Source organism: Oenanthe melanoleuca, chromosome 3, assembly GCF_029582105.1.
Source record: "Oenanthe melanoleuca isolate GR-GAL-2019-014 chromosome 3, OMel1.0, whole genome shotgun sequence".
Lineage (NCBI taxonomy): Eukaryota > Metazoa > Chordata > Aves > Passeriformes > Muscicapidae > Oenanthe > Oenanthe melanoleuca.
The window spans coordinates 80,753,079-80,768,102 of NC_079336.1; the positions used below are offsets into that span (position 1 = coordinate 80,753,079).

At 33.6% G+C, this 15,024-nt stretch overlaps 1 protein-coding gene across 1 annotated transcript in view; it reads right to left on the reverse strand.

Annotated features, from left to right (window-relative positions):
- KIF6 (kinesin family member 6) overlaps positions 1–15,024 on the reverse strand; it is a 148,607-nt gene that overhangs the window by 101,254 nt on the left and 32,329 nt on the right. Inside the window, exons 7-10 of the mRNA XM_056487306.1 lie at positions 13,601–13,807; positions 8,520–8,663; positions 4,181–4,267; positions 1,118–1,221 (exon numbers count right to left, since the gene is read on the reverse strand). Coding sequence (XP_056343281.1) covers positions 1,118–1,221; positions 4,181–4,267; positions 8,520–8,663; positions 13,601–13,807 — 542 coding nt within the window. The remainder of the gene's footprint in view (positions 1–1,117; positions 1,222–4,180; positions 4,268–8,519; positions 8,664–13,600; positions 13,808–15,024) is intronic.

A 15,024-nucleotide genomic window follows, 5' to 3' on the forward strand; every position in this document is an offset into this window, starting at 1 on the left:
TTCTGCCAGGGTAAAAAGAAACTAACAAATAAGGGGCATTTAATTCTGCATATAATGAAAAAGAAAGGTACTTTTCTTTCTCTGGCTAGTCTTGCTCACATCTAGTGCTACTCTGTTACTCTGTTATTTGTGCATTTGACTCTCATGTTTGGGCAGCTGATAAATATATATTAATTCAGTAGGAACTGCAGAGACATTTCTGGTTAGGAGAATATGCTAATAATTTCTGATGGAAATTATTAATAAGGACAACAATCTACATGAGAAATTCAAGGTTCAAGTTGGCAACTTGTCCTCATGTTTTCAGACTCTCCTGTGTGTCGGCAGAAATTGTTAGCACTGGTAGTTGTCTTCTGAACCATTCCCTTGAGAAATTAAAGACTAAATATTCCCTCAGCTTCGGTTTGATTGATGTTAACGTACTAATCAAAGAAAATAAGGCAGTTACTGCTTTCTTTATAGAAATGAGGTACAGCAATTGAATAGGTCCATATCACAGAATTAATTTTTCAAGCCTGGAAACCTAATTTAGAGCATTTAGAACAAATTAAATACATCATATGTAGAAAGTTCTCATATGCTCTACTGACCTGTTACCAAAAGCTGCACAATGTTACAGTATTTACATGAATTAACACTGTATCTCAGCAGCATGTTCAGTTAAAAAAAAAATTGGCTTTTGAGACATTGATTAACTGTGGAACAGAAATGTGAGATTTCTTTTGGTTTATGTCAAACTAACACTGCAGCAGGATACTTCTCAGCACAAGAATATTTTTTGAACTCTACTCAGATTGCATATCCAGTTTTGAGAGAGACTGTTTTTCATTCTGCCCTATTATACAACACTTCTTTCTGCCTGGCATTTGACAGGCATTCCCATCCTTTGCATTTACTTTACTTCACTTCCTCAATGCTGAGGCTGCAAAAACACAGCCAGCAGCCTCATAGACCTTTTCATGGAAATCTGCCATTCTAAACTGGCACCTAACTCCACTTTATTATTCACTCAAGGAAGTTTAAAACTCTGAGATGAATTTAAATATTTATGCCAACAAAGAAACTGATGAAAAGCATAATAATAAAAGAAAAAAATGAAAACAATGTAAGACATTACTGAAGTAGCTCTTCTTGGGAAAGCTCTGATGTTCTTTGCTTTCCAGTCACCAGCACCAACTCATCCTTCAAATCCTGGATCTCCTTTTTCAGCTGGATAATCATCTACAAACAGCAAGGCATACAAATTAATAGCTGGTTTATGATTTTTCCAGTAGAAAGCTGAGTTTAGGTAAGTATTATATTTTAGTTTTCTCTTTTTTTAAAAACAAGGTCTGTTTTCTAAAAACTGTCAAAATACCTTAAATACACCAAGCATCTTTTTCCCCATTTTTTCCATTTATAAACCCAAGAAAAAGTGTTCCAAATTCAGTAAATTCTTGTGTTAGAAGACTTGGCTGTACAAAAAGGGTTCAAAAGAGTTTTGCAAAAGAGAAATACAATTTGACATAGGAATAAAAAGATAATTCTGACTCATTATTTTTGCCTCTTAATGATGAAAACATATTTAAGAACTGACATCTTTGTTAGAGAAGAGCCAACTATACAACAAAAGTGATTTTTTTTGCTTTCCCTTTTAGAAATACAAGTTTCAAAACACTATCTTAATTTTAATCTTATTTTTTTTTATTTTCCATGTGACATTTCACTATTATTAGAATTATAGCATAGTATACTTGTAGGATGTATCAGCCAGCTAGGTTGCTAGCAGCAAACTGAAGGCATAAAGCAACATACTGAAATTAAATTGTATTAATGAATGCTAATGTGTAAGAAAGTCCTTGTTGGAATCTGTACTTTGGGAAAAAAAGTCTTTATAAAACTAAATTTTACTTATCATTAAACTCTCAAAGCCAAATTCTACAAAGCAGTGGGCAATATGCATTTACCTAAGTCTAAGACATGAATGAACACATTCTTGGGTACTTTGTGGTTGATCATTTATTGAAGCCTCCCTTTACATGGCACAAATGTATCAGTAGGCCAGTAATATACTTAGGTGGATACTGATGTGTACACTGATTCCATGTGCAAAATAAGTTTTCAAGAGAAGAATGTTTTCAAGGAAAAAAATTAATCACTCTTGATTGCATGCACTTTCCAGAAATGAGATTGTTGAAATCGGTGACACATATTTTCACTGAATGTTAAAACTCCTTCAAACATTTCTTTTTCTTTTAATGGTTAAATTTAATCATAACTTTCTAAATGTGTACTTTAAAAATTATTTTAAACATGCATATGATTATTTCTTTTAACTCAAAATCTATAGCTAACTATTTTTTACAATAAAGTATGAAAGTCTAACATAATAGTTTATTTAATAATATACTAAAGTAATAACTATTAATTAGAGAAGCAGCAAGGTCATAGAATATATAGAGAATATTACAGGCCAAACATTTAACCCAATTTTATATTACCCCATTTTGGAGCCACACTTTGGTGTAGTTTGTGCCAGCTACTGAGTCAAGAAAATGAAATTTGGGGCTGGAGTGGAAAATTGTGGACAGCTGAATCACAGTAACAATCTCTATTCAGTGTTTAAATTTGTTAGGACAATTAACTTCAATCTGACAACAACAGAAATACCAATTTCAGGATATCCATAGAAGATAAATTCTCAAGTATTATTAAAACAAACAAAAACCTACAGAAGCAAAATAACTTTATTTCTATTTTTCCATGAATGCTAGAATAGAGGAGATCTCATTCAACACCTTGATTTTCAGTTTAAATTATGTCCTTTAGCCATGAGTGAGAGAGGTTCAAAGATGAGTCACTTAAAAGTACAACAGGTACAAATTCATCTTCTCAGTAAGATAAAAAGTCAGGAATTCTCCTTTATGAAGAATAAAGTTTACACAACAATCTGACTTAACTCAGATCCACCAAGAGGTATTGTGAACTCCCTTTATAAAGCATGCTATCAATTCACAGACAATAGATACTGCCAATAAACTGTGTTTTGATTTTTCATAAAATTAATACAATAACATTTGATTTTTATGAGAAAGATCTTAAATCCAGCACTTTGAATAATAGGGTTGCACCCTGGGAATATAGTTAAGATGGGCAACAAATTCCACAATGAGCACAGGGCCATATAAATTCAAGTTACTTGTGTTCCCCTGCCTTTTCTACAAGAGGGGATGGTTTTCTAACTCTCATGAGTCCACTTTTGCTTTACTTGCTAAATGATCCTGCAGAGTGAGACATACCAAACTTGTGGAGTATACTCCACAGGATGTTGTAAATGTTCAGGAGCCTGCCTGTACTTTACCTCAGTCAAAGTTTTCTGTGGCCATGTAAGAAATGTTTTGTATGATTTGTTAGTAGAAAGTTATGGAGAGAGAAAAATAGAGAGAGATAGAAATGAAGAAGCTGTTCAATACCTCCTGGGTTTATTTTTTGGTCTTTTTTCTTTTTAAAAAAATCTGTGATGCTACTGCTATTAGAAATTGCTTGGAAAGAAAAATAAATAATAACAAAAATGAAAACCAGTTGAAAACCTGACAAGGATTTTTTATTCCCTCTGAACTTCAAGAACAAGAGACAAGAAGAAATAAAAGCACGATTATTAACAGTAAATTAAGTATTCTAATTACTATCATGTAACAATGAATGAAATCATTAGCTATATAATTAGCTATTTCTGTCTCCTTTTCTAGTCTTCCTCGTTTTTCCTAACAGTAACTTCACAGAGCTATTTCTTCCTATCTAAAATGGTCCTCGAATCAATTTCAGGGAAAAACTCAGTATTGGTATGTTTCTTAGCTTTTTAATACACAAATGTTTTCAGTGCAGCTGTGTGCCTTCATCAATTGACTAGAAGTCTTAGTACATTGTTAAAGAGTTTTAGAACCATCCAGTGATCTATGATTTAGGAATTATCATAAAGATGATAATGAAAGTGACCGTTTCTCATTAGATGCTTTAAGAGTTGAAAAAGCCTTTAGAGACTGGATAAAGATTCACTAAATTATAATTGTGTCCAAAAGAAAAAATTTAAGTGGCAGTTATTTTATAGAAAAAAATTGGAGCTTGCATCTGAAAACAATTTAATTGGACGTTTCAGTATAAAATCCACAACATTCCCCTTGTCCCAAGACAAGGCTCTCACCAATCTGGGGTCAATTTCTTCATTAAGAACTGCTTCATTTTTAATAAGAGCAACTCGCTGTGCAAATCTGCAGGTTGATATAGATTCCTGTAAGGGGAAAAAAAAGAGAGAGAGAGGAGAGAATTCCAATTACCTTTGCACCAGGTTAGTAGCCAGACTGCTAATTAAGTCATTAAAGCATGTTTCCATTTTCTGAGTATGTTACAGAAATATTCTATCATTTCATATTCCAAAATAACAATATTTGAGGGAAATCAGGTTAACATATTAATGACAGAGGCATATAAAACTGTAAATCATAGGACATATTTTGATGATACAGTTTATCCCCTGACCAACTGTGTTTCAGGTAAGTCCCCAGCTGGAACAATAGGATAACAAAGCTATGCTACTCAGAAGGCAATAACCTTTGAATGATGAGAACAAAAGAAATCTAATAAAAGTTGGGGTTTTATTGTTGTTAGTTTCGTTTTTTTGGTGTGGTTTTGTTTTTGTTTTTTTGTGGGTTTGGTTTTTATTTTTTGTTGTTGTTGTTATGGGTTGTTTTGTTGGGGTTTTTTTTTTGGGTTGTTTGGTTTTTTGGTGGAAAAGGGGAATAGGTAATTTTATGTAAAAGAAGCTGCGAAAAGAGATGAAGGGATGAATAGTGGAAATCCAGAACAACTGAGAAACAAGCTTGGAGAATTGGAACGAGGAAGTATACAGGAGAATTGTGATACCAGATAAAAATCTGTCAGATGAACTAAGATGGGGATCAGTAGGAATGGAAGGCAGAAAAAAAAAAAAAAAAGATGCAAGACAGTTGGTTGGGGAAACTCTGTGACAGCCATTGTGTACTCCCATTAAGTGCACAGAAAGAAATCAAAAATCCTGATATGTATTGTTCTCATATTCCAGATCAGCTGATATTGAAATGCCAGACCCTGCTATACAACTTATATATTTAATGAAACAAAAGTCAGCAATTGTCTCCAGTTAGGTCAAATAATTAAACCTAAAATATTAGTCAGTAGCCTTAGAAATTAAAATGATGCTTGAGAAACTGTATGATAAACCCTTATGGGATTTGGCAGACTGCATTTTAAAGAGAATTTGTACATAGCTCCTAAATTAATTCACTAATGTAACAGAATTGATTTTTAGAATGGAAGCAATTCTGCAGTTTTCAGTCCTCCAACAGAAGAAAATACCAGTTTAAGTATTATGTTCATGCCCTTTTTTCCACACAACTTCTGTCTCTTTAAGTGCTTGGAGGTTTCAGTTTGGAACCCTGAATAAGGGGTACATGAAAAAGATGTTTCTTGCTACAGACACAATATATACACAGAGAATAAAAGAAAAGGAAGGCCTTACAATTAAGTGAGTTGCACATGGTATTTGTTGGGCACTTTATCTGCCTCTGCTGTTCCTTTACAATGATGATCAGCCAATGTGATTTTAGTTAAGTTCTATACATATAGTAAGTACAGCTATATGTACAGTATATGCACATACATTTCCACTAGATTTCTTTGCCCTGTTTAGTGTACAGCACGTGTTAAATTAATGAGTAGGCAATCAATTCAGTTCTCAAATTTCAATATGCTAGCCTACAATTTGTTTATTCTATGCCATGAAAATGGTAATCAAGTCAGACATCTAATTTCCTAACCATTTTTATACCATGTTTATCATCACAGCATTTCAGGGCTTTACTGAATTAATCACTTAACCTTCTTTGCTGCAAGTGTGTGGAACGATTACACTTTACCAAAAAATTATATTCATTTATTTTCATTTTATGATCTGCTGTTCTAAACAGCTTCCATTCTACTTCAGTTACAGCTATATTGAGTAGTATATCTACAATTCAGAATCAATATCTTCATCCAAGCACTCAAAAACACTAGCACAGATATATGTGATGTAGTGACCTAAGAAATTCTGTACAAACTCACTGGTAGAAGTAGGAATATAATCTAGTTCTCTAGGATAATAATCATCTATTTGTCCTTTTCATATGAGTGCCCTTTCTTAGTCTCTGCTTCATTGTTTTCATTACAAGAAACAATACTAGGTCTTTAAGAAAGTGGCTTTTAGTAGAGAACTTCATACTGGGGGTAGTTCTGTCTTGTGCATTGTTCATGAATAAAATGTACACTGTGGAAAAAATCAACATGCAAACCTAATGTAATTATGGATAATAACTCATGCACCTATTCCAATTCTGACATTTTCTGATGATTAGCAATTTATTTTTTTATACTATTCTGATATATTAGCTTATCATCCACCTTGGAAATTTCAGATTTTGGGGAGCAAGAAAGGGAGGTTTTTTTGGGGGGAGGGGAGGATCAAAGAGTAAGATCTGTTATGTAAATAGTATATGTTAAAGCAAGAATATGAAAATTGTCAGAGCTTACTGTGGATAATTGCTTGATCTAAGTATTTCCAAAATAGAAATCTAGAACACAATGTGAGATACACATACCTTACGAACTATATATGAAAGGCTTCTGATCTTCTGATGAGGTGAAAACAAAATTAACAAACTTATCCAGCTGCATTTGTAACCAGACAATATGTTTGCATAACTATGTTTGCAAGTCTGAACAATATGTTTTCATTTAAGAGCAAAGTCCATTTTTCTAAAGAATAAGTCTATAACTAGATGAAGTATGGTTTGAATACGTTTTCCACCATATTACAAAAAACAGTCTTAGACTAAATAGTTTTTCTTTTCTTGTTTCTTCATAATAGAATGCTTTTATATTAGGAAAATCAGGAAACAAACAGATTATAAATAGCTTTGAGCAGTGTTCTATGCATTCACATTGCTACATGCTTTAGAATAAAATAGACTAGACTATTTCAGTTGGAAGGGACCTACAATGATCAGCTTGTACAACTGCTTGACCAAGTACAAGCATGTTGTTATGGGCACTGTACAAACACCTCTTAAATACTAAAAGGTTTGGGGCATCAACCACCTCTCCAGCCTGGTCCAGTATTTGACCATCCTTTCAAAGAAATGCTTCCTAATGTCCAGCCTGAACCTCCCCTGGCATGTCTTCGAACCATTCCCACACACTCTATCACTGGATACCAGGGAGAAGAGCTCAACACCTCTCTCTCCACTTTCCCTCCTCAGGGACATGCAGAGAGGAATGAGGTCACCCTTAGCTTTCTCTGCTCCAAACTAGACAAGCCCAAATTCCTCAGCTGCTCTGCACAGACTTTTCCAGACTTTATCCAGCTTTGTTGCCCTCCTCTGGCTGCACTCAAGGACCTTCACATCCTTCTTTACCTGTGAGGCCCAGAACTGCACAGAAGTGCTCAAAGTGAGAACAGCAGACATCAGGATAAACACCTCTTGCTTGTGCTCTGTTTGATGCTCCCAGAATGTGGTTCCCTCTTGGCTGCTTGGTCTCACTTGGGCTTGCTGCTCATCTGACCAGCACCCCTGGATCCATTTCTGCAAGGCTACTTTCCATCCACTGGTCTCCCAAACTGCGCTTGTATTGCACTATAAGTGCAGAACTCTTGCTAAATTTCATCCCATTAATCTTAGTCCAATGCTCCAATCTATCTAGATTCCTCTGCAAGGCTTTCTGTCCCTCAAGAGAGTCAACAGCACCTCCCAGTTTGGTATCACTAGCAAACTTGCTGATGGGGCACCCAACTCCTGCATCCAGACTATTGATGAATGAATTGAACAGAACTGGGGCTGGAACCAAACCTTGAGGAATATCACTGCAGAGCAGTCTCCAGCCAGATGCAGCCCCATTCACTACAACCTTTTGATAAAAACTACAGACCTATTTGTAAACAGAGAGAAGAAAACATCACTACACATAATACCAGGGCAGGAAATCAGTGACAGGGCACAAAATACTTGAAAAATGTCCATGAATCCCAAACTACCTCCCCAGTTCTCTTTCTTTCTTAGTGAACTCTCCATTTGTCTACCATAATCTATAAAATCTTGACTCCAAAGAAGTCTAGCAGAAGTTCTGCCAAGGTTTGGAGTGGAAATGCACTTTTATAACTCAAAACCTTATTCACCAGGAAATCAGTAAATTGAAAAAAAGAGTAGTTCATTACTAGGTGCAAGTTATTTCCCAAATGCTACTTGACTTGTGATTACTAAGAGAAAATCACATTTTCTAAATGATCTGCTTCTATCTTACAGCAATTTCCACTGATAAAATTATCTCCTAGAAACAAAATCAAAATGTTCTTTCAAAAGGAAAAGAATAAAAGCTTACACGTTTGAATTTTAATCTATACTAAAAGTCAAATAGCAGGATCTATAGAGAAGTGACAAGATTTTTGTTCAAGATAGATAGAAAGAACATACATCTATGTTTCTTTTGTCCATAGCAAGTGTTGCTATCATGGTAGTCATACAGTTTCCTCCCAGGCTGTCTCTTAGCACTGAGGTCATCATAGAGTTTCGGTAAGGAATGTGGGACCGGTTTTTCTCTGCAAGAGCAATTATTACCTGAAATAATAACAAAAATAAAAGACTTTTAAACTTATATGTATATTAATTAATGCTTGACACATATAAAGAACAAATCTAATCTGCTCAGGAATTTTGGTGCAATGAAACAATGCTTATGCACCCCCACTGCTAGCTGTAAACCCACTGGCTTTATTGAAAGAATTCCAAGTTAAATTTCAGCATGTTTATACATCTTTGTAGGAGCTGGACCTGAAAGACCAAATACATTAAATTTTATCATGCCCTAACCTTACAGTCTCTCAGCAACATGAAAACTGAATACGATAAACTCAAACCCACAGGTTTTCCTAAGACAGGAATTTACTGAAAATCTTCTTCATACTTTTTTTGTCATAACTATAAAATATGGATAGCATTAAAGTAAAAACTTCCTCAATATTTGCTGAAGCATGCTTTAAAAATTACACATTCTTAAAACACTCACTTCTTAGATGGTACAATATATTTATTTCTGAGAAAATGTCTTGGAAAGCAAAGCACAAATAAAAGGGTGCATGATTACAATGTACTGCTGGAAAGAAATTATTCAGTTTAGAATATATATACCTTGGCCAAAAAGGAAATTGTACACCTACTATTCTCAGTTTCCCTCCTCAGCTGTTTACATTATGAGACCTAATTATTAAATAAAAAGCTAGATTACCCCATGATGTCCTGTGATATAAAAGATTTGAACTGTTACCTGGCCAAGCACTGTACTGAAAAACTTTAGCTATTTGAATGGTGCAAGCTTTCCTAAATGATTAGGAGTTGATTTTTCTTTAATAAATGTTACATACCAGTGTATATTTTGTTTATGCTACATTTACAAAAAAATTTATTTTAGAAAATTTAGTAGTGACTTTTTTGTGGCATTAGTTTCTCTTAATGGTCTTCAGAAAGTGAAAAGTTAAAACTATAAATCTTACACTAGCAGCCCTGAGAGACACAAATGCAAAATAAGAAAATTACTATCTGGTAAAGGAATTTGGAAACCCATTTTCAGATCAAGGTCTTCAAATCTCCTATGTTACAACTTGCTATACAGAAACATGTTAAAGCTTTGTTGGTTAATAATATTATATAGAAAGCCCATAGTAGTCTAGCACATACATTAATAAGCACATTCTCAGCCTGTGCCCCACAGAGACCATAATAAGAATAGACAAGATGGGAAAAGAGCCAGAGAGAAGATATGTTATTTCCATTACAAATGGAAACATTCTTACGGGGAAGTTCATTCTTTCTGAAGTTCATGCAGGAAGCCTGCAGCCCAGTTAGAATCTGGACCCTCCCACACTAATGCTGAAAAGCTGTGACCAGCTCTCATGTCAGAGAACCCATTGTCCTGTCATGTGACAGTCCCATAGTGCAGACGATTTTAGTCAAAAGTGCCATTAGTAAAACCTCACCTTAATCACTAAATCAATCTTTACAAGCCAATCAAGGAATCTGGAATATAGAGAGGAGAATCTGAAGGAGAAAGAAGTAATACTATTTGACAAAGTGACTGCACACAAACTGAACCTGGATTCTCTAAGAGGCACCAAATGTGATAACCAGAAAATTGTCTCATTAAAGAAGGTGTTATTATCCTTTAGATATAAAAAGGACGGTTTTCTTTTTCTTTTTTTAAAATACTTGTAAATTTAAGCTTAATAATATTACTAAGGCAGAAAGTTTCATTTTGAGTGGGTCAAACAAACCACTTTAAGGCCTAGTTGCTGTCAGAATTATTGTCAGTTTTTGTAAAGTTACATCCTATATGAAACATAGAGCAGGTACAATGACTCATAAATAACTCCACTGACATGTGGAAACACTGCTAAGCATAAAGAAAAGTGCTGGACTCACAAGTGGTTCTTACATGATCTGAAGTGAGCCCAAGAGTCCCTGCTTCTGTCCACATCCTTTGTGCACGGAACAGATTTACACCAGTATCTCACACCAGCATGTTCTCAGCGAATCCTCAAGAGATGGGGATTTTGAGGTGCATCACTTGCAAAAAGAGCTGTCAGGTACTCCTCTATCTTGCTGTTTAGTGCATCACATGCTCTGAAGCCATATTACTGCTTCAGAGGTATCTTCTTTTTTATGTTTCCCATCCTACTTCCATTTCTAGTAGAGTTTAGAAGCTTAAATTCTGTTCTTTACAGAAAAAAAACCCCAACCAACAAAACCAAAAAATAAACCAAAAGAAAAAACAAACCTGAACAAAACATGCAAACAAACAAACAAATACTAATTAAAAAACCCCTTTGGTAAATATGGGTAGCATTCATTCTCTAATGTATAAAATCTTTGAACATTCCTAAATGGAACACATGTTAAAGATGGTTAACAAACATTCATTTAAGAAGTGAGAACATTGTACCCTATAATTCCAATACAGTGTCAAATCACATGGCAGTATAACTGTTAATTTGCAACTCTAAATCTGATCCAGGATCCTCTATATTTGTCTATAAGGGGATATCTACATATGCACAGTTACACTGCAGTCGTAATTCCAGGACATGAGTACAACATCTCTCAGACAAAAAAAGCTACCCAGATATGGAATTAAGGACTTCCAAGTTCCTGCTATCATTTCAGATCAGCTGCATGAAACTGTCTTCAGTGTTCTCTAAACACAGAGGCCGCTTGGAGTAAAAGTGCAGTGGATTTATTTGAAGACCTTTTTAACACGCTGTGGATATTCAACAAGTAGATCAAGTAGAACACAGAGAACTGTGTTCCCATTGTTATTACAATACAGCTAATTTAACTATGACTATTATATGACTATAATTATTATTATAATTATAATATATGTATTATATTATTATATATTATTATATGACTATTTTACTGTGAAAAGTATTTCAAAATGGCATAAATCAACACTAGACCACCACTAGACAGCTAGAGAGTTGAGAATTTTAATAAGCTGATTTTAAGGCATTTGTGCACTTTAATATTATTCACTGCAAGTTCAAGATTGAATGGTTCAATTCCCACTAAACAAAAATATATTTTTACTGTCTTTGGTGGTCTTTTATTCAATATTAGAAATCATTACTCTTTATACACAATCTCAGACAGAACCCAATATGCCTATTTCCAACAGTATTTCTCTAAAATAGGAATTATAAGTTGCATGAAAAAAATAATATTTTCCCCTGCTAAATACATAAAAATCATATAATAAATAAGAAGGGATCCTGAGTGATTTGTATGATTCTGAAAATGTCCATTTCAGAGTCACTGATCCTTATCACTTCCCTTGAGTACAACTCAAATACAGACATTTTTCTTCAAGGTAATATTTAAACAAATGAGGGGCATGAAAAAAATCCAGTGTGATAGTAAATGACTGACTGCCACCTGCTGTACCTTAAGCTTCTTCCTTTGACAGATGAAATATCTCCGATCATAAATAAAATGAAATCCAAGAGATTTATTTTTAACAGAAAAAAACGTAGCACAAAAATTAAAAATATTCTTCCCAGCAAGTAGAACTGTTATATTTCCTAATCATTTGCACATATACACACCCACAAAATTTTCAGATTTAATGATCTCTTCAACTCTATATTTTAAATAGCACATGTACCATAATGTAAATTAAAAAGTACAGATTTGAATTTTAGAGTTAAGCCTTTTTTCTTCTTCCTACCCTCCTTATCCCCCTAAAAGACAGCCTCACAGATCTGAATGTTTTCACACAGAAATATTTAAAGAAGCCTTAGGAGAAAATTCTTTATCCTCCACCAGAACCCCCAAAATAATTAATTTCTAGTAACAGGCACAGTTTACTGTACTGTGAAAACAATATTATATATTCAGTCTTAGGAAGAAATTAAATTATCTTACAGGTGTGAGATCTGAAATGGACACTTGAAAATCTTCAGTGATTGCAACATAATAGCAAAGCATTCACAAAAGAGATTTCATTCATTGCCAAGTGTTTCTTACCATAAATTGATAAGCATCATAAACATCAAGCATATAAAACATCATGGTAGGTCAGAGAGAGATATACACTACAGCCTTAAAATTATTTTTATAGTATAGTACTAAAATAATTAATTTTAATGATAAATGTAACAATTATCTAATTATTCCAAAACACATATTAATAATAATCATCATAATTAACCAAACCTTTCTACTGGAAATATCTCCAAAGTTTCCTTTCACTGCTGCTGTCTGAAGTAAATATTTTTTTTAAAAGATAAGTTAGTAGCAATCTATTTGCTCAATATTTGCCTTTTCCAAAGAGGAAGAATTTTAAAAAACAGTGTAAGAAGAACAGGGATTTTAGTACACCTCAAATCAAGAGGCTAAATCTTTTCAGCAACAACAGGTGAATAACAATGATTTGTGGAGATTTATTATCACTATTACTGTTGTTTTATTTTTGAGTTGTATTGTTATAAATCTGATCATGGTAATCACTCCATAAATACATTACCAAAGATAACTTCTGTCTCAAAAAGACCAAAGAATTAAATTTGTAGAGGAATAAAGCAACATATGAGATGAAAGCCTAATAATTTACCATATTACAATGCTTGAAGCAAATAAAGTCCAAACACTTTCTTTTCAGTGATATGTCCTGATCCCAGCTGTGGAAGGGATGAACATTTTTAGGAGAAATATAGCTGAAATCTCGTAATTATCTTTAGCATTCCAAAGAAAACAAGTAAGATATTTTGGAAATAGTGCCCTGTATACCTACTATACTCTTACTGCTTAATTGCTAAGCTTTCTCTAACTTAAAATATTTTATTTGAAATAAAGACCTATCAATTCCACAATTAGGAAAAAATAAAAAAACAAAACCCAAAAACAGCAATAAATATCCTATGATGAAGTGAATATTGGAATCAAGTTTTCCAAACCATTGCACGTTGTTAAACAGGAGTTTAATTTCTCTGTTTGAATTTTACCTGCTCCAAATAATGTAATGACAGGTTGATATATTTGGCTTCTGTCAGTAAGTGACCTCCAATTCCAGTCTTTGCAACACGTTCTGATCCAGCAAGGTCTACTAAATGCAGCTTGGAGCGTCGGATAGTTGCAGATCCAGGTTCCTTGCTGCAGATGTGAATAGTGAAAATGCAGTGAGACCGGCTTGAGGCTTGATTCATTGGTGTCTACAATGACAAGAAAAAAAAAACAAACTCTCAGTGTTCAATGGATAAATAAATTTAGCTTCTTATTGCTCAATAATCTGGCAATGAAATAATCTATCTGATTTTTTAGCTATGGGACCTGCAATGAAAATTCAAAAAGAACCCAAAAGGATTTACCTGACATTCACATCATTCTGGACAAATACTTGGATAGATTTAATCTTGATAAATTTTACTTCAAGCAATGAAGGTTGTTTCAAAATACTCTAACATCAGCCAAACAAGTGGCCTTACTACATGAAGAATACTAGAAAAGCACCTTGGCTGAAGGAAAGTTCTGAATGCTGATCTCAGATAAGTTATTAATTTCCCCATTGGTACATCTTTGGGGGTTTTTTGTTGTTGTTGTTTGGTTGGTTAGTTTTTTTGTTTTGTTTTGTTTTGGTTTGGTTTGGTTTGGTTTGGTTTGGTTTTTTGTTTTTTGTTTTTTTCCCTGACAAATATCTACCAGTGTAACATGGACAACAATTTCCTATAAGGCTTTAGACTTTTGCCTTACTACTTTCATGAAAAAATTCTCCTGGCAAAATCAGTATCAGATTTTCAGGTGTCATGACAGTTTTCATAAAATGTTTGGTTTTAAATATATTTCCTTGGGAATAGCTACAGCCACACTCCCTTAACTTAAAACATGGAAATTCTTGGTTAAGTTTTAGAAATGTGCAGTATTAGAATCACTTCAGAGGTATTTTCAATATAATTTAATTGCTGATCTGAAAATTTTAAACAGCCATCAGTCATTTAGCTTTAGATTTCAAATGACCATGTGCCATCACACATGTATCTTCCTTAAAAAACATGTAAATTGTCTTTAAGCATCTAAAACACCTTTTGTTTAGTTCTATCAAGGTGTATTTAAAAACTTAAATCTGAAATAATTCTTCACTATCCTCATTTTAGAAACAGCTAAAGCTTTAGACTATATATGGAGATTAAAGGTTTAGCATAGAGATAATATTTTTTATTCATAAACTATAATGACTACATTGCTTTCAGGACATTAATGCTGGACCTGAAAAAAAATAGAGTAGGAAAATAATAAATCAATATAATTGAGTCAGGAACTAAATCTATATTTATTTATAGCTACCAAAAACATAAATAGAAACATCCTGGCTAAACTGTTTATATTAATCTCTTGTCTCTACTATTTTCCTCTTTATTCTGCAGTAATTTTT